At 44.0% G+C, this 19,655-nt stretch overlaps 1 protein-coding gene across 1 annotated transcript; it reads left to right on the top strand.

Annotated features, from left to right (window-relative positions):
- Nucleotides 1–2,620: 2,620 nt before the first annotated feature.
- Nucleotides 2,621–19,368, top strand: TADA1 (transcriptional adaptor 1). The gene is made up of 8 exons (XM_032862949.1): nucleotides 2,621–2,909; nucleotides 7,590–7,681; nucleotides 7,968–8,033; nucleotides 12,392–12,489; nucleotides 14,149–14,358; nucleotides 15,414–15,565; nucleotides 17,540–17,702; nucleotides 18,136–19,368. The coding sequence occupies exons 1-8, from the start codon at nucleotides 2,836–2,838 to the stop codon at nucleotides 18,286–18,288; spliced, it is 1,008 nt and encodes a 335-aa protein (XP_032718840.1). The 5' UTR covers nucleotides 2,621–2,835; the 3' UTR covers nucleotides 18,289–19,368.
- The last annotated feature ends 287 nt before the right edge of the window (nucleotides 19,369–19,655 follow it).

Genomic DNA, 19,655 nt, shown 5'->3' with positions numbered 1-19,655 from the left:
TCTCTGACTAACTTATTTCACTTAGCATAATACCCTCCAGTTTCATCCATGATGTTGCAAATGGCAAGAGCTCAGTCTTTTAGATGGCTGAGTAATATTCCATTATCTATCTCTCTCTCTCTCTCTCTCTCTCTCTCTATAATATGCCATATCTTCTTTATCCATTCATCTGCCAATGGACATCTGCTAAATTACAAATGTTTTTTATATTTATTTCTATTAAGTACATTATTTGGTCAGACTTCTGTGTATGTTACATTGTCTAACTCTACAGTTTAAAGGGACGTTGAACAATTATACTGAAATTGGTGCTAATAGGTATCCAAAGTGACAAGAGAAAAAGAAATATTTAATTGAACTAGGTGTAGAGTGTTATCGATGTTATCAAGCACATATGTGAAGTGCTTGTGAAGCAGAGAGCCATATTTTTCTTAGGGGATAGGTAGTGATAGAAATGAGAAATGAGAAACAAGGACTGTTCCTGGAAGATATACCTAAACATTTCCTTGTGCCCTTTCCTAGAGCTGTTGAATTGGCCCTCTAACAGGTTTTTACATGTCTGAACTTGACTGTGAAAAATGTAGGTCACCACCCATAGGTTTCAAAACCAGCAGAAGGGATAGAGATGTGTAAAGGGACTGAGTCATGCGGTTTGTTTCAGAAAGTCAAGTAACTGGAGTGCAAAGTGTGTTCTAAGGGGTGATGGGGACAGGCCAGGATGTGCATGAGTTGGACAGAGGCAGAGTCCAGGTCATAAGAAAATTTGAACGCCAGATTTAGGAGTCCGAATTTTGTTCAGTACTGAATTTGTTCCATACTCAGTGGCGTGGACTAAAACTGTAGTAGGTGATTAATGTCAACCTTCTATGACCATCTCAAGTGACCTCAAGGAGAAATCAAGAACAGCAAGAACTGGAAAACCAGTTAAACAGAGGTGTTCAAACAATGTTTTTGAACAATCGGACATGATAGAAACATAATATATTAAGATGACTTAAGGGTCTTTCTCACTTCTGTGTGGAAATCAGTAAACCTTCCTTTTTAGAACTCTAAAAAATTATACCTTGTGATGCAAATTTGGAGATCTGCTTGCAAGCACGTGCACCCTTTTCCCCCTTATGTACATATAATAATTTTATATACACGATTTGTACACATAACAAGATTCAGAGCAGTTCTTGAGCAATTTGAGATTTTGAGAGCAATTTGAAAAGCTGTTCCTGGGCTATAATCTTCAGTAAGACAGTGAATAAAGCATTTACTAGCCTACGAGGTGGTTGACTTTCTTTCTGTCTACAGTGGGGAGCCATGAAAAAGCAGAGGTGGATAACTACTTTTTAAAAAGCCAAAATTTGGGGGTGCCTGGGTGGCTCAGTGGATTAAGCCTCTGTGTTCAGCTCAGGTCATGATCTCAGGGTCCTGGGATCGAGCCCCGCATCCTGCGCTCTGCTCAGCGGGGAGCCTGCGCCCCCCTCTGCCTCTGCCTGCCTCTCTGAGTACTTGTGATCTCTCTCTCTGTCAAATAAATAAATAAGATCTTAAAATAAAATAAAATAAAATAAAATAAAATAAAAAGCCAAAATTTCTCTAGCGTTTTTGGACACGGATAGGAAGGCTTTGCCTGCCTCGTTCATCTTCGCAAATCCGGCGCACGCGCGCTCCCAGCACAGGATAGTAGCTGTCTGCTGAACAAGCGAAGCAGCTTGAAGAGGCCTCCGCAGAGAAATTACACACAGCAGTTAGGATTATTTTCCATCTTTGGGAGGCAATTTGACAACACACACCAAGATTCTTATAAATATGCTTACCATTTAAACTAGGAATTCTATTTGTGGGGCTCCATCCTAGAGCAATAATCCCTAAATGAAGAAAAGCTTTATAGAGTTTATTACAGAATTGCTTTTAATAGAGTAAGAAAATGGAAACAGCAGGCTAACAATTAGGAAGCAAGTTATTGTGCACGTTTTATCTGGGGTATTTAAAAAGCCGTCGTTAAAATGATTATCAAGACACTGTAATACCAGGGGAAATATGTATATTATTACATTAAGCTTTAGAAACCCACCGAGACGCACAATCGAAGATAGGACATGATTACAAGCTACGGGGCAGGCGGGAGGGGACTCTCAGGTGGAAGTTTGTCCGGAGCTGGGGGTAAAACACTTTTTCTTTTTTATTTCTTTTCCTTCCGTGTATTTCCCTTATTGTTCCCAATAACTTCACTCACTCGGCAAATACGCACGGATAGCCCAGCGCGCGGGGGGCGTTGCTCTAGGAACCGGGGCAACGGCAGTGAATAAAACGCAAAACCAGCCTACATAGAACTTTACATTTTTTCCGGAAGACGCAGAAAATTAAGACGACTCTAGTAGGTGGCCTATGACACGATTCGTGCTTGGCGAAAATTAAGGCAAAGAAAGAACCAAACTGACAGAGCGTTTGCTTTCTGATCCGCCGGGGAGGGTCCTCATCTAGGTCGGAGGACAGGGGCCGAACTCGGTAAGACCGCAAGAGCGGGTAGCGCCGGCCCTGCAGGCGTCGCTGCAGGCCAGGTCGGTCCCGGGCTTAAGTAGGGTGTGGGCGGGGCCAACGATAGGAGTCACGTGACTCGAGCGGGCGGGAGGAGGAGGACTGAGAAAACGGCGAACTTACTCCTCACTTTCTCTTCAGGAAGGCGGGCGGAGCCGAAAACCAAACAAAAGTCTTCTGAGGGACAGGGGGCGGGACAGATCGGAGCTGACCGAGCCTCCAGCCCCCAGACTCTCGCGTAATTGGTTTTTCGGTTGTTGGTCACTGTGGCAGGACGGTCTGCGGTCGGGTGAGACGTGGGGAGCAATGGCGACCTTTGTGAGCGAGCTGGAGGCGGCCAAGAAGAACCTGAGCGAGGCCCTGGGGGACAACGTGAAACAGTAAGAGCTGTTCTGGCACAGCCTGCGGGTCCCCGCGCCGCTGCTCCCTTGGTTTCGGGCCGCCGACCCACCCTGGAAACGCCCCCCTGCCGCCCCGAGGCCTGTGCTGCCTCGCGTCGCGGGCGGCGGGGCCTCCGGGCTTCTCGGGCCGGGCGGGCAGCCGGAACTCGCCCAGACGCTGGAGGGGCCGAGCCTCCCGGGCTCCCTCGGGACTCGGGCGGGCGCCTTCGCCCGGCACTCTTTGCCCTGGGTGGGGCGGGAGGGGCGCACTCCACGCCCAGGGGCCTACTGAGCGGTTGCGGGCCCCTGCGCGGAGTTTCGGGACGCGTGGGGCCTGCCCGGGACCGAGTGACCCGAAGCCCGACGCGCCCCGGCGGGATCGGGCACCGCGCCTGGCGGCCCGCCCCCGAGGGCTTCCTGGAGGCGGGAGCTTCCTGAGGTCGGGGATGCGTAGATCCTGCGTTATAGAGCACTGACAGCATCACCGCGGTTATAGGGATGATCTCAGTAACCGGCGCTGATCACCTTTTAAGCACCCTAACGTACTGTCTCATCGGAGATGTGAGGTCCGGACGGTTATTATTCCCATTTGATAGACGTGAAGACCGAGTTCTAGGGAGGTTACGTAACTCTTCAGAAGTCACCAGGCCTCCCATGCCTGATTCCTGGCTCTGATGCCTTACGAGGGGTTCCAGAGCCGCACGCACCCAGCCAGACCTGGGTTACAGCAGGGGACCGAGTCCACCATCAGGGCCAGTGCTGATGGCGGGATGAACCAGCAGTAATCCGGCCAGGGCCGAAGCCAAATAAGATATTTCAGAAGTACAAGAACGAGTTTGGAAGTCTTCAGAACATTAATCGTTATTGCAATTTTATTTTTTTTTAATATAGGAAACACATTTTAAATGTTTAAAATTAGAATGCCTGTGTTGTTGCTGCTAGATGGCTTCTGGGATATTCCACACATTTGCATTCCTGGGTAGATGGTCCCTTAAAAATAATGTTGCTGCAGGAGCAAGGCGTTTGGGGGGACACTTTCTTCTTATCTTTTTCTTTATATTCTTTATTGTGAGCAGGCTGAAGTTACTTGGATGTCATACGTTATTTTGGAATTTTTCCTTCTTGGGAAATTTTGGGGTGATGGAGTTGACATTCTGCTTTTTATTCTAGCAAGATACACAGAATTCCCATGTAAGACTTTTTGAAATACTCATGACCTAAACCGATAACTAGAAACAAAATATAATTTTTTTAAAGACTGGTTTATTTCTTTGAGATAGAGTGAGCATGAGCGGGAGAGGGAGAGAGAATGCCAAGCAGACTCCTCACTTGAGCACTGGTCCGGATCCTGTCCTGGGGCTCAATGTCACCCTGAGATTATGACCTGACCCGAAATCAAGAGTCTAACACTTAACCAACTGTGCCACCAAGGCGCCCCAAGCAAAAATATAATCCTTAAAGATTATTTTAATATTATGAATGTTAATCAGACTTCTACAAACACTAGCATTAAAATCGAATCTATTATTTTGGCATAATTATTTAATTTTTTGTGAACATTTATTGACTTCCAAAGATAAAATAGTCCACCTAAAATTACATCTTAATATTCATGTTTACTGTCAATTTCTTTGCTTATTTAATTAACTGAAAATTATTTCAATAAGTAAAATTAAATTTTCACCATTCATTAATTACTATAGTTTCTTGCTTTTGTAATACTGACTGCTAAAATTTACATTTTTTTAAGCACAATTGACTTTTTACTGTTAGGTCTAGGATGCTTAAAATATTGGAAAGTGTTTCCATAATATAATAAATTTGAGAGATCTGTGTGTGATTTACTGATGAGATGTGATGGTGACTTCTGTGATCCCACACATACCACACGGGGTTGCCAGAAATTTGAAGTTGATCTTCCCTATTTGGTCTTTAAAGGCCAATGCTGGCTCTCTGATGTTGGTCAAATACAGATGCGAAAGCTAAATTTGGTGCATCTGTAGGGTGAATCTCCATGAACAATGTAATCAAAATACGCTTTTGTGCCAGGAATAGCTAGTGGCATAGTGTGGTTTTGTATTTTTCCATCTCTCACTGTCTTTTCCTCCTGCTCCTTAGAAGAGCCTCTTGGTTGAACACTGTAACATCGCTCTATAGTGATGTCTCACATTTCTTCCATGAGTAGTTGGCTATGGTTTATACAACCTGGCCATTTACACATGGTCCTTGGTGGCAGGTAGAGCAGAGGCAGTGTATAAGGAACCCAGATAAGAGTTGTTTTCTACTTAGCTCGTGGTCCAAATGTCCTTTATGTCAGGTTGCATGCCCTCATCAGCTTCTAGAAAGACGTGGCCTTTGCTAGTTAACTCACTTTGTGTTGTACCCCGGAGAGTGTCCTGTGTAGAGAGGTGTTGGATTATTTTTGGTGACTCGATCATATGTATTTAGTTTTCTCTAAGTCTCTCCAGTGCTTCCTCGTCTGACACACTTGTATTTCTCTCCCATCATCCTCACCTTCACAGAGGCTGACTGACTTTTTCCTCAACTAACTGTTAGGAACAGTCGTTTGTCCATGGCTATACAGCAAGGTAACACAGAGACCAGAGTTGGGGAGCAGGTCTTCCAGATCTTAGATGGGGTGCTGGCCCTTTGGGCCACGAAGTTTGCCCCTGGAGATCAGTGGTATCACGTTGGCAGAACCTCCTGGTAGAGCCTGGTTTTACTTACAAGTTCGCATTCAAAAAATGAATGTATTCGCATCTTTCTTGTAAAATTGTGATGCAGGGTTTTTAAATAATGAAATTTGTCTCATGTTACTATCTTTTATTGGATAGAATGGGATGGGAAAACACTTGTTTTTTTCTGTGGAGCTTTATTTCATTTCATAATTGTTCCTGTCCTTAAAAAAAAAAAAAAGGCATCTAAGTGTCCATTGTTGGGAAGTTATCGACTAATGAGTGTGTAAGTATCAGGTGAGAAGTCATGCCAGACTCTAGAACTTAACATATTTTGCTGTTGAGTGAAATGGGTCTTAGGCAGCTTTGACTCCCTTAAAGCTAGTTTTCTCCTGGAAAGAAGGAATGCGTGTGAAGCCAAAGCTTTGCCTGCGGTTACTTGCACACGTAACTGGTTACATACAGAGGCACCGACTCAGATGGCTTGAAGCGGATCTGTGTTCAGGAGACGCCTTGCCAGGGGTATAGAAAGCCAGTGAGGGCATTCAGCCGTCTCGTTTAGAAATCTTTTTTTTTTTTTTTTTCCTTTTCTGTCAGGAACTCAAGTGAGCATCAGAAAGTAGCTAAGTGTGAATTGAAAGTGATTCTAAGACATGGACTGAGTAACTCTTCATTCTGCTTCATGAGGAAGGGGCAGCTTCCTTAAGCACTGAATCAGGGGCTGTGGATGTGGAAAGTCGGATTTTACTCCTATTTCTAATCTTTAACTCATTACTTCAGCTGATTAGATTAAAACTTGAGTTCATTTGAAGGGAAGGAGGTTATAGGATCAGAATGAATGACCCTTTCCCAATCCATAAAACATACACCTTTTAAAATATAGATTTTTTTTTTTTTTTTAATTGGGGGATGATTGGCATATGACATATAACATTACATTAGTTTCAGGTGTGCGACAAGTATTCTATGTATATTGCAAAATGATTATCACAGTAAGTTAGTATCTGTCATGATACATAGTTACAAAGCTTTTTCTTGTGAACTTTTAAGATCTCTCAGCAGCTTTCAAATATACGATACTGTATTATTAACGGTAGTTAATAATGAGAACGCATATCTGAAATTCATATTTAAGTTCATACTTTTAATAATAGTACTTTTAAAATATAAGTCTTAAATGTAGGATTCTGGAGGGTAATCTTTTAGAAAGGTTAACAGTGAGGAAGGAAAGGTACAGCTGTGGTTTTGACTAATTCATTCATGAACCCAATTATGTGATTGCCTGCCAGTCCCTTCTGGGAAAAACTTTTCTTCCTTCTCCTTCTGTCAGTATTCTGATTCCTAGGTGTGTTGGTTTTCAAGGCTGCCATAACAAAATACCACAGAGGGGGCGGCTTAAACAACAGAAACTCGTTTTCTCATCATTCTGGAGGGTGGAAGTCTGACATCAAGGTGTCATCAGGGTTGTTTTTTCTGACTCCTCTCCCTTTGGCTAGTAGATGGCCACTGTCTGGTTGTGTGTGTGTGTGTGTCTCTCTGTCCTAATCTCTTCTTACAAGGATGCCCATCACATGGGCATCATACGCCCACCTTGAAGATGCTAATTTAATTTAATTACCTCTTTTTTTTTAAATTTATTTATTTGACGCAGAGAGAGATCACAAGTAGGCAGAGAGGCAGGCTCCCTGCTGAGCAGAGAGCCCGACGTGGGACTCGATCCCAGGACCCTGAGACCATGACCTGAGCCGAAGGCAGAGGCTTCAACCCACTGAGCCACCCAGGCGCCCCTAATTTAATTACCTCTTTAAAGGCTTTGCTCCAAGTAGAGTACTTCCTGGGGGCTGGAGGCTGGGGCTTCAACCTACGAATTTGGGGAGAGGAACACAACTGAGCATATTATACAGTAGGGAATGCAAAATCTCCCGCCCTTGGTTTTGGAGCAGGTAAGGTGAATTTCGGTAAGAAGCAGACCCCTTGGTTCTTAATACTGCCTCTGCCTTTGCAGATACTGGGCTAACTTAAAGTTGTGGTTCAAGCAGAAGATCAGCAAAGAAGAATTTGACCTTGAAGCTCATAGACTTCTCACACAGGATAATGGTAAAATAATTATCTGGGGAGTTATTTTACTGTTCTGAGGTTTTCCCAGACTTGTAATAAATGGCAAATAAGTAATTGCAGTAATAAATTGCAATATATTTTGTTGTCTTCTCGGTTAAAAAAATAAAATTGGGTTTTTAGTGGTATGTAAGATTATTTTAATACGACGAATATTAAAAATAAAGTGTAAAGAATGGCAGGGTAGGGGATAATCCCAAGTCAAATAATGGTTTCCTTACGTTTTAAATATTTTGTATTTGACTTATGATAATCTTCCCTTTTTCAGTCCATTCTCACAACGATTTCCTCCTGGCTATTCTGACGCGTTGTCAGATTTTGGTGTCTACACCAGGTAAGGGAGTGGAAATACTTCCGGGGACGTCCGTCAGCAAAGCCACGGAGCACCGGGCTTTAGCTTCCTTTAACAGACACATCTGTTGCGTGCAAAGGAAATGGTCTTTGAACTGCTCAGAAGAAAACCTTTATTACGCAGGTGCAGCTTGTTTCTTAGAGCCTTTGTAAAGCCGGTGATTTCCCTGCGCTTAGATTGACTTTGGTCTTTATTCTCTGCTCAGCTTAATTTTGGATGACTTAAACGAAGGACACACGAGGAAGAGGGTGGGCAGTCAGGATGCAGAAGCGGAGGGCAGCGGTGTCAGCAGCAGGTTTCCGTGACACAGGGAAGGGGAGTGAGGGTTAGGTGCAGGGGAAGCCACCACATGGAGTGAAGACCTGGACTTTGACGGTCTCACTTACATTCTCGAGTAGGAGAGTAGCACCTGGAAGGTGAGAGCTCCCGCCCTGGGGGGTAGGTAGAAGCTGGTCCTGTCACTTCGCCCTGAATAGGTACAGATAGAAACAGTGACTACTGGTTTTTTGCTTAAGCGGGCAAGTCACTTCTTTGAACCATCTTGTTTGAATCAAGTAGTCGAAAATGAATAATTAAATACATTAAAAATTTGCCTTGCAGTAAAACTTACCCTGAGCTCTTGTTAAAAACTGGGATTTATAGGGCCCTCCTGCTGTAGATTGAGTATTTTTGTTTTTAAAGGACCCGTGGTGATTGTGACGGTCATCTTTATATAGAAGTGACTACTAGAACTTTCTGTCATTCCCCTCTGCTAACCTCTGCTGTATGATAAAGCGTTCACATGGCATCTCCTCCAGGCCGAGTCCTCACACTCGGAAGAGCTGTCGTTGGCGCAGAGTAGTGAGCAGTGAGTGTTTGTTTGTGGGGAGTGGGGTCAGGCGGGGCTGTTTCCCTGAGCCCACCCGCCCCGTGCTGCACGTGGTCACGGGTGTCCGATTTCTCATGCTCTGTTTTCTTCAGACAGGGGTGGACTTCAACTAGTTAGGTCGTAAAGGTGATCCACTCCTCTGTGTAAAATTTAATTTATCAGGAAAGCCAACATGGTGAGACCTAGATGGTGCTTTTCATGTCCGTGTGTTTTAAAAAGTGCGTGGAAAGGGCGAGTGGTGGGACCGGGAGTAAAAACCCTGGCTGAGAGGAGTCAAGAGACTTAGGCGCAAATTGAGGTTTTGCCGCTGGCTTAGGTGGGATAGGTAATTATTGGGTGTTCTTGCTTTCACACTTACAAAATACAGTAAGATTTGCCCTACAGATATATATTAAAAAGCGGACAAGAGAACAGTGAAAAAGTGCTCTTGAAAGTAAAAAAAAAAATTGCCAAACAAACATGGAGTGGTATTAGAAAGTGTTAAGTGGCTGATTTTAACTAAATAAAGCCTTTGACAGGCATGAATGTTTGTTACTGGTTATTTTAAAATAAAGGATGAAACGTTTGGAATTTGAGAGGTTACTTCTCTATCAGGCCTACAGTTCCTTAAAATGAAATTAATGGTTGCTGGCATAAGAGATGATTTAAAAGTGAAAAATAGAAATAGTTCTTTGTACGTGTACTACTTGGGGGTGGGTTTTCTGTTTTTTAAGCTAGGCAGGAAGAATGATTTTTATGATATCGATAGAACGACTGCAGTGCGACAGAAACGGTCTGTCATTCCTGTTAACCTTCACAACAGCTGTTTAGGGCAGGTATTAGCCCCTTTTTTATGGATTAGGAAACTTTAGAGAAAACAAAAGGAAATAAAAAGCAAAACTTAACTGACACCTTCTGCGACCAGTAAGTGGAAGCGTTGGATCCGCACTGAAATCTGCCTGCTGCGGGAAAGCTGTCCTTGTTGCGGGCCCGAGCTCACTCACGGTGCTGTGCGTCCTCGCTGGGACTGTGGTCACACATCAGCGCGTCACCCAACGCCCAGGCCCTCCGGCAGGAGGAGGCTTCGCTGGGAATCTTCCGCGGTCGGCTGACCTCATACGGGAGACTGGGTGTTCAAAAAGACATTCGAAGTGGTGGAGAGGAGGAACTTGACTTCCCAAACAGCACCCCCCCGACCCCGCTACTTTCTAATTCCAGTCTAGTTAATATGCAGTGCTATGTCAGTTTTGGGTGTACAATATAGTGATTCAACAATTCTGTATGGTACTCAGTACTCATCATAAACGTCCAAATAGCTCTTTTTTAACTGACAGACTTGGAGTATTTTTTTTAAAGCTTTAAAAATTCATTCTTCAAAAAACATCAAAATGGAAGTAATGTTTTTGCTTAGATGATGAGTGGCCTTTTTTTCCCCTATTTTATAAAAATTTGGGGGGGGGATTTTTCAAGTGTACTGTAATGAGCTTGGATTACTTTGCCTTTTTTTTTTTTTTTAAACCTCTGAACTATACATACACTCATGGTTAGAAAGAAATGATACAGATGGTCTTATAATGAAAAGTTTCTTCCCACTCCTAGACTTTTTCTCAAAGACAACCACTTTGTTTCTTGATCTTCTGGTAGGACTTTGATAGCTCCTCATTGGAGCTTAAATCTCTTTCTGGATTTACTGATTTTAGACATCTGCATTAATGCTTTGTGTTTGTGAGATTTCTTTAACTCTTTCAACCTTTCTGTCCAATGCATTCTTTTTTTTTTTTTTTTTTAAGATTTTATTTTTTTATTTGAAAGAGAGAGAGAGAGAGAACACAAGCAGGGGAGGCAGGCTTCCCAGGGAGCAGGGAGCCCAACTCAGGGCTCGATCCCAGGACGCTGGGATCAGGACCTGAGCTGAAGGCAGACGTTTAACCCACGGAGCCACCCAGGCGTACCTCCAGTGCATTCTTTAATTCAGCAATTTTTATAATACCGTATTCTTTTAGTTTTATGGATATACATCTTTTCAAACTTCTCTGAAGACACCCGTTAGAAATGAGTCGAAGTCCTTTGTGTTGCCTGAATTCTTTAATCTGGGACCTCCGTTTTCTGTTTGTTGAGCCTGGGCTTTCGGATCATGTTACAGATGACCGATGTCTGGTGACTCGTGTTGAGAGCGAAGCACACGGCCACGCCGGGGTTTGTTGCAGCGGCTGCTGGCGGGCGGCCGGCTCGGCGGGGCTCGGCGGGGCTCGGCGGGGCTCGGCGGGGCTCCTCCCATGTCGGCGTGCGGAGTTGTGTCCTGCGCTGCCAGCGCCCGTGGCCACCTCAGGATAGCCCAGAAGTTTTGTTCTCTTTAGCTAGAGGAGCTTCCCCCGCCCTCTTGCCCCCCGCCCCTCCCCCCGCTGTTATAAACACTGCGCTGGGCCGGCCTCGGGGCCTGTGAACTGCCCGTGAACCCCGAAGGGCCCCTTACTTGGCTCAGGGCTCTACCGTGGTTGCTTGGAAATTGTAAATGTTTGGACAGGGGACCCTGCATTTTTATTTTGTACCGAGCGCACTGCTAGGGGTGGGGGAAGGTGTTTGTGTCCGCGATTTTTGAATACAGACCTCCCATTAATCTTGTTTTTAGCCTACTGACCCCTCCGGTTTCCACTGTACGCACCTTCCCCAAATCCAGACTCTTCGTGGATTTCTGCTGGGCAGGTTGACTGGTTTCTGCATTTCCCAACCTTGCCTAGCCTAGGTCACTGCTGGATTACGGCTTCCGTGTGTCTGCTTGTAATTCAGCACCTCTTTAGCTCATTGTTGTTGTTTTTTTTTTTTTTTTTAAGATTTTATTTATTTATTTGACACAGAGAGAGATCACAAGTAGGCAGAGAGGCAGGCAGAGAGAGAGGGTGAGGCAGGCTCTCTGCTCCTGCTGAGCAGAGAGCCGATGTGGGGCTCAATCCCAGGACCCTGGGATCATGACCTGAGCCGAAGGCAGAGGCTTAACCCTCTGAGCCCCCAGGCGCCCCTCTTTAGCTCATTGTTGGAGTTCATTGGGGCTCTCATCTTGTTTCACTCGTCTTCCTTTTTGTCACCGTCGTGGATACATGCTGTTTGCTTTTCACTATTACCATTTTTAGTTGGTCTTGGAAGAGAGAGGAGATAAATTTGTGTGATCTGTTCGCCATCTTAAACTAGAAAATTCTGTCCTTTTTTGATACTACTGCTACTCATAAGCAAAGAAAGCACCCAATAAACATTAATTAAAATAGAAAAAAACAAATTTGTATTCATAAAGGAATAAGTTCGGTTACAGCTGAAAAAACACGATTTGAGAGGATTCATAATTTTGTTTAGAAAGTAGAAAGAGAAGATCTGAATTTAAGCATTTATTTAGTTTCATTACTTGAGCATTCCATACTTTTTTAGCCCAAAATGAAAGCAAGCTTAGCAGTTGACAACTGTCATTATTTTCTCTTACGGTTATGATTTTTCTCTCGCACAGAGGGTGCTGGATCTTTGCCCTGGACAGGGGGTTCTGCAGCTAAACCTGGAAAACCAAAGGGGAAGAAAAAGCTTTCTTCTGTTCGTCAGAAATTTGATGTAGGTTGTTATTCGATAGATCTTGGTAACAACTGATTTAAATGCTGGTGTGATGAAACTGGCTTTCATTTCTAAATAAATCTTAAAATACTGGTAGTAGAGTTGAAAAAGTGGGGGGCATGATTCACGGGGGAAAGATGTTACTGTATTTGAAGTTGATGAGAGTTTCAAAGATTCTGAGTCCCAAGTGTCTGAATTTTTATAGTTCTAGTTTGTTACAACATAAATATTAATATGTTTTCATTAGTACCTCACGATTTTTTAATGATTGAAAAAGTATGCCTGTATTCTTTCTCCTCTTAAAATATTTTTGTGGAATGAATAATGTTTCTCCCATTGAAGACTTCTGCTCCCTGGCTACAGGATGCCTGGCGGTCTCTGGCAGGATCCTGGCGATGCCCAGCTAGGCCCTGAGCCTTTGGGGATCAGCAGAGAAGTCATGAAGGGGTTTGGCTGTAACACTTGGAAACATTTTAGAATAACTTGATTTTTTGTTCATATTTGGGGAAGAAAGTTTCTCAAAAGTATTCCTTTTAGAGATTTGACTGGTTGTTGATAGGTTTGTTGATTAACATCAAGAAACACTTACTGCTACCTTTGCCCTGAGTTTTCTATCCATCGTATTCCGTCCGAGGGCGTCAGCATCTCCAGAGAAGCATGCCTTGGTTTAGAAAGGGATATTTGATATAAAATACAGTTTTATACTTGGAAAATGGAAAAACAACCAGTGTTCCTTCCGTAATACAAACTTTAAATGGGGATGGGTCATACTCGCTACCAGTAGCTTATCTCCCACCGATGGTGGAGAGACCAGATGGGCTGTCTGGATGTACCAGAGGAAGGCAGAGGTTTTATGGGTGGGACAAGATTGGGAAACACTAGTTTATTTTATTTTTTTAAAGATTTATTTATTTATTTTAGAGAGAGAGCACACACATGTGCTCTTCTAGGAACCAGGGGAGGGGCAGAGGGAGAAAGGATCTCAAACAGGCTCCCTGTTGGGTGCAGAGCCCTACTTGGGGCTCGACCTCATGACTCTGAGATGATGACCTGAACTGAAATCAAGAGTCAGACGGGCACTTACCCAACTGAGCCACCCAGGCGCCCCAAGAAAAGCTATTTTAAATAATTAGAATGATATGTCTTAGCAAGATTCTGTGTTGAGGATTTTATGTAGAAGATGATATAAAGTAGTTACACTGTCTGGTGTTCTCTTGGAATACCTGTTATTAGAGGTTATGTTGGTTGGCTCGGCTTTTAGAGTGTAATTAAAGTATTACTCTCTATTTCTACTTTCAGAATTTGCTTACTTACAAGTATAACTCTGACTTGTTTAAAAATAGTTTTATATTTTCTCCTTTCCCCTAATTGTATTTTTAAGCACAGAGCCATATATTCTGTGATTACCCAGGTGTTCAGACCACTGTGCGCACTGCCACCGTTCCCGTTAGTTCATGTCTGAGTTATCACTATGTAATGGGTGCGACTCTGTGATTATTTGTGCATGAGTTACTTCTTTTTTTTTTTTTTTTTTAACACCCTGTGGTATGGTTTTGGTGGCATTAATTTGTGGGATCTCAAGCTGTAAATTGGTTACTTTTCTTTGCATTATTGCTTGCCACTGTGATGAATAATTTTGAAAAGTTTTCTTACCCATAGCATAGATTCCAGCCTCAAAATCCCCTCTCGGGAGCCCAGCAGTTTGTGGCAAAGGATCCCCAAGATGATGATGACTTGAAACTCTGCTCCCACACAATGATGCTTCCCACTCGAGGTCAGCTTGAAGGGAGGATGATAGTGACCGCTTACGAGCACGGGTTGGACAACGTCACGGAGGAGGCGGTCTCAGCTGTTGTCTATGCGGTGGAGGTTAGTTTGCTGGTGACAGAATCTTACAGGTTGGGTGTAACAAGCTTGTGTGTGTTGTTGAAAGTTGGGACTGCAAGAAAAGAACCAAAATGTCGCCATCTCAGAGTTGTCATCTTGAAATTGTTTTCTTTGGAGGAGGGAAACACCCCATGGTCCAAGCAGTTGCCTTCAGTTAACAGCCTAAGCTCTTCAGAAAGGTTAATTAGGGTATAACACTTGTGCTTGACTTGGTGTTTAATTTAACAGGGAAACCGTTTTAAGGGGAAAAAAAAAAGAGTTTGAGAATCGTAAAGATTAAAATCACTGGTGTTTGCTGTGGCACAGCATTTAAAGAGCATTAGACTTTGTTTTCAAACAGTGGGATTCTTGTCTCACCACACTCTTCCACTGATCCATTCACTTTATGCATTCAGTTACTGGACGAGGTATATTGGGTTCTGTAGGGCCCGGGTATGCCGGGCGATATTGGGTAATTCCCAATACTTGGGGGCCCCATTTCCTTACATGTACCTCAAAGATCATAAGGGTTGTCTCATGAAGTTGTAAACATTAAATGAATTCTATGTGGAAATGATAGTTTATATCATTCAGGCCTGGGTATGAGATGATCTTACTGGTGTAGTTGAAACACCAGGCTGACCCCGACTCCCCCGTTGCTAGCAGTAGGCTGGGAACAGCTCTGTCTCTTTGTTTTCACGGACATTTTCCATTTCCCTCTTATGTACTTTCATTTAAAGCTATCTGAAAATCCTTTTTTTGAGAAAGGAACCAGTTTTAGGGGTATAAATAACTTCTTTAATAAATTACATGTAGAGCAAGCCCCTATTAAATAGAACTAAATAAAAATAGCACGGCTCCCTCCTTCGTGTACGCTCCTGCTCTGGCAGGGCCCTGTGGCTCCGTGGTAAACCTTCATTTGGTTCCACCACATGCCGGCCTGTCTCAACCCTCCGTCCACTGAACACTAGTAAACGTTTTTTGGTCAATGGAAGTTTTATGATTTGCTTTTAAACAGGAGTTCATGCTGTTTCTCTTTTCTTTACTTGTTTTCACAGAATCACCTGAAAGATATATTGACATCTGTTGTGTCCAGAAGGAAAGCTTATCGGTTACGTGATGGTCATTTTAAATATGCCTTTGGGAGTAACGTGACCCCACAGCCTTACCTGAAGAACAGTGTCGTGGCGTACAACAACTTAATAGAGAGGTACATGGGGTTTCTTGTGATCGCGCAGCCCTTCTTTGTAGCTGGTGTGCTACTGCCGTGTGTCCGATCGCTGGTAAATGATTGGTTACTACGTTTCTGTAAGTCCAAGTACCTTTGAGAGCAGGCGGTTTGTTTTCTGGAGCTGCATCCTTGCCTGGTAACTGGTGAAGTACTTGGTGCTGTTTATCAGAAGTGAAGTTGCAGAGGCTGCCGCGCGTGGTTCGAGGGGAGTGCCTCGTGCCTCGCACCTTCCAAAGGAGTGGAGTGGTTCCCTGGGGCCGTGCGTTCTAATGGCTCCTGAGGGCCAGCCCCCGCCCGGTGGTAGCAGCCAGCCTGCCCTCAGTCAGAAGCACGCCTGTGATTGTTGGGTCAGGGCTGGGTGTCTTGATGGTGGGAGGAGGGATGGGAAGTGTTTCTCTACCTCCTTGTGTGGCTTCCGTGGCTGTAGCTCCAGACAGTGGCCTACACTGGGTTCATCCCATTGCTCCTGGCAGACCTGGTCGCAGCCCCTGACTCCGGGATTCCTCTGTCCGCCCTCCGTGGAGGGCTCCCAGGACTTGTAACGTCCCGAGTCATCGCTTTATGAGATGACCGGGATGACCTTTCATCTCATCCATGTGGGGTCTGTCTGCACCCCTCACCTCCTTTCTTCCTTGCCAGCACATAATTCAGTCCAGATTTTAAGCCTTGGGGAAAGAAAAAGCAGTGATGTAACTTTTCTCATGGTGACTGAAGTGACTGGATTTCTTTGAGCGCCCGTTAGCTGGTTGGTCAGGGAGAGGACAGGGAGGTACACGTTGAGAGCAAAGTGTAACTGGGAAGGCCGGCGGGACAGATGTCGGTGAAGAACTAACGGGAAGGGAGGGTAGAAGGTGTGGTAGGAAGAGGTGAGGGGTGGGAAGCTGAGAAGAGAGTTGGACACAGCAAAGTGTGGACAGCAGGTGGAGGGGGTTGAACCAGAGCCTCCTTCATGGCTAAAGACCTCTAGGTGGCTCACAAGGGCCCTCAGAAGAGCACCGTTTGTACTTAGATTGCCGGATGTGAAGGTTTCCATGCTCAGTCGCACTCAGGCCTGTCTGTGTGGGAGTACTTGTTCTCTTTTGGAAGTCATTCTTTTCTAGGAAACAACAACAACAACCAAAAAAAAAAACCAAGAAAGGGTGTGGGGGGAGCTCCTTTTAGTGGCTGAATGCTGGGAGTAGTGTCTCTGACCCCGCCAGGCCTCCTGAGCTGCCCTCTCCCCCACACTGGCCGGTCCCTGGGGGGCTTCTGCCTCGCCGCTGGCTCGTTGGTTCCCCAGCAGGGCTGCCGTTCCTGATGCCCTTACCCACGCTCATACCCCGCTTCTGCGCGTGTCTGAGTCACCTCCTCACTGTTGTGTTACCTCCGGGATGGTCTTCAGAATTGTGTAGGTCATCTCCTGCAGTTTTATGATATAAAAATTATGTCTGCCTTCCCTGCTGGTACTCCGTCTAGGTCCTGTTTTGGGAAATTGGCAGGATTTGGATTTTCCCCATCCTCCATTTTTGCCTCTTGCTTATTCTGTGCTGTATCTTCTTTTCTTGGATGTTATTTTTCAGTCCTGTTGTCTCCAGTTACATTTTATCTTCCTCTCTCAAGTCAGTGTTTCAATTTCATTTTCCTTTAATTAATTAAGTGCCCCCCCCCCCAACTAGAAGCACTTTAAGGGCAGGAAACAATTTTGGCTCAGTGTCCTGAGCTTAGTAAATATTTTAACATTGTGGAGAGAGGAGTGTAAGTGTAGTTGCTCTGCATTCTGTTTGCAGCTTGACAGATGGGCTGCCTTTAAAAATGTAAATTATGGGCTACTGATGTATATACTGGCTAAAAATTAATTGGGTTTGTAATTGGGTTTCTCGTTCATTTTAAGATATTTTTAATAAGATGTGTTAAAGTCCATTTCTATTCTAGTTGTTCAGTTGTCTCCTTCCTAGTTACTGGCTTTGTTTCCAGTCCTCCAGCCTTTTCTGCTCCTTGTGCCGGTCAGAACCCAGCTTCCTACCCGCCCCCCGATGACGCGGAGCAGCAGGCTGCCCTCCTCCTGGCCTGCTCCGGGGACACTCTGCCTGCCTCTTTGCCTCCAGTCAACATGTACGACCTTTTCGAAGCTTTGCAGGTAACTCTTGGTCCCTTCAGGTTGGCCTAGATTTAGGGATAGGTTCAAAGTTTCTTTGAGTTTACGAAGACGTTCAGTAGCCTTTCCTCTTTCTGGCTTTGGTTTTCCGTGTTTAGTTTGTTAAAGCCATTCACACTACCTTCATTTTTCAAATCCAGGGTCCGGGCCTCCTTCCTCCTCCCTCCTTCCCTCTCCCAGCCCCCGCATGGCCCACAAAAGAAAGAAAAAATCCTCTTGTTCCCTTACTCGTATTTCAGAGGCTTGTTGCGTGTTTTCTCGTTATCTAGTTGGAGTTCATTAGACTCTGGCTTGTAGTCCGCAGGTTTGTGCATCTTTTGTGTGTGTTTGCGGACCGAACCCTTTTTAATTTTGTATGTTGGAAAAATACATACACTGAAGTGAAATCGGAAACATGCAAATATTTGAATCACAGGTGCACAGGGAAGTCATTCCTACACATACTGTATACGCTCTCAACATCGAAAGGATCATCATGAAGCTCTGGCACCCCAACCACGAAGAACTGCGGCAGGACAAAGTCCACCGCCAGCGCCTGGCGGCCAAGGAAGGCCTGTCGCTCTGCTGAGTTAGGGCGATCTGAGGGGACGGAACCCTCAGCGAATTCATTGGTTGTTGAAAATTGGATGTTTTTTGGGTCCACATTTCAAGACTGAAGTGTACAGTGTAAATATAAATTTTCCTATGGAAATGTGACACTGAGTACATTTTGTGTTGCTACTGTGAAGCCATTAATATAAATCTGACTTTGCTCATGACCCATGTCTCCGTATGTGTGCCTGTGTTCTCAGTTATGGGAGGAAGCTCTGAAAAAATTCTGTGCCTGGATTGGAAACGTTTTTGGGCATCTGAGGCTTAGTATCTTGTGGTCTGCTCGTGAGGTAGATGACATCCTAGAACAAAGACGCTGTTATAACTTAGTCCTCATGATCAGCAGGGACATCTGTGTTTTCAGTGGCCACATATATTCTGTATCTGGCAAGCCTGACATCTCTGCCTTTCTTCTAAAGAACTGTGCTCTTGCATTTTGGTTGAAATAATCCACACAGTGTTAAAAATCATATACCTCCTTTAGTGACCAGTTTAACAGATAGAGGTGTCTCCCTCAAAGTTCATTACCACTCCATAGAAAATAGGACCTAGAAATGCTGTGCTGTTAGACAAAGTCCTTTTTTTGCATTAAAAACCAAAACAACAACAACAACAAAAATCCTCTGGAATGTAATTAATCTTACAAAGTTTTTTGTCATAACTTGTTTCTTTTATAGTTGATATGCCCGGGTACTTTGGTTGGCAAGTCCATCTACTGACTATTCCTATAGAATATGTTTTAAAAAACCCACATACACATACTAGATTTATACTTAGAAATTCCCCAGTTCCTCTGCAGTATTTGTTTCTATCCTTTATCAAATGATAAAGTGAAAATAATTTACATTTGGCAGTGTTACTAATAATAAAAGTTTGTTTCTTTAGAAGTGATGCTTTTTACTCAGAAGATAGTATTGGGCTATGCTAGAATGTTTGGATGGGTTGTGTAGGGCTGCGTGATCTATGTATAGACGGACTTGTTCACATGGTTCAGTATTTGGATCTGTGTATTTGATTTTGTACTTTAAATGTGACAAATAAACCTTTTGGGAGAAAACTTCTTTTTGTGTGTTTATTAAAATAAACATACAAGGAAAACTGCCTCCTACAGAAGTTTGAAAAGCCCTGCTCTCCGAAATCTTAGCAGACTTTGCAGAGGGATGTGCTAGATGAGAAACATTAAAGAACGGGTTCTGACTTCAGTATGCCATTTCTTCCTTTTGTGATGTGTAAACTAAAAACACCCTGGTTTCAGTTCTTGGCACAAGTCTGAGAAGTCCCTCAGAATTTTAGGTAATTTTTTAGATTGAGAAAAATGTGCAGTGATACCTAGTGAATGTAGTG

The sequence above is a fragment of the Lontra canadensis genome, unplaced genomic scaffold, assembly GCF_010015895.1.
Source record: "Lontra canadensis isolate GAN:19392208 unplaced genomic scaffold, GSC_riverotter_1.0 scaffold24, whole genome shotgun sequence".
Classification (NCBI taxonomy): domain Eukaryota; kingdom Metazoa; phylum Chordata; class Mammalia; order Carnivora; family Mustelidae; genus Lontra; species Lontra canadensis.
The sequence above is the reverse complement of the archived record's forward strand: the minus strand, read 5'-3'. Positions and strand labels throughout refer to the sequence as shown.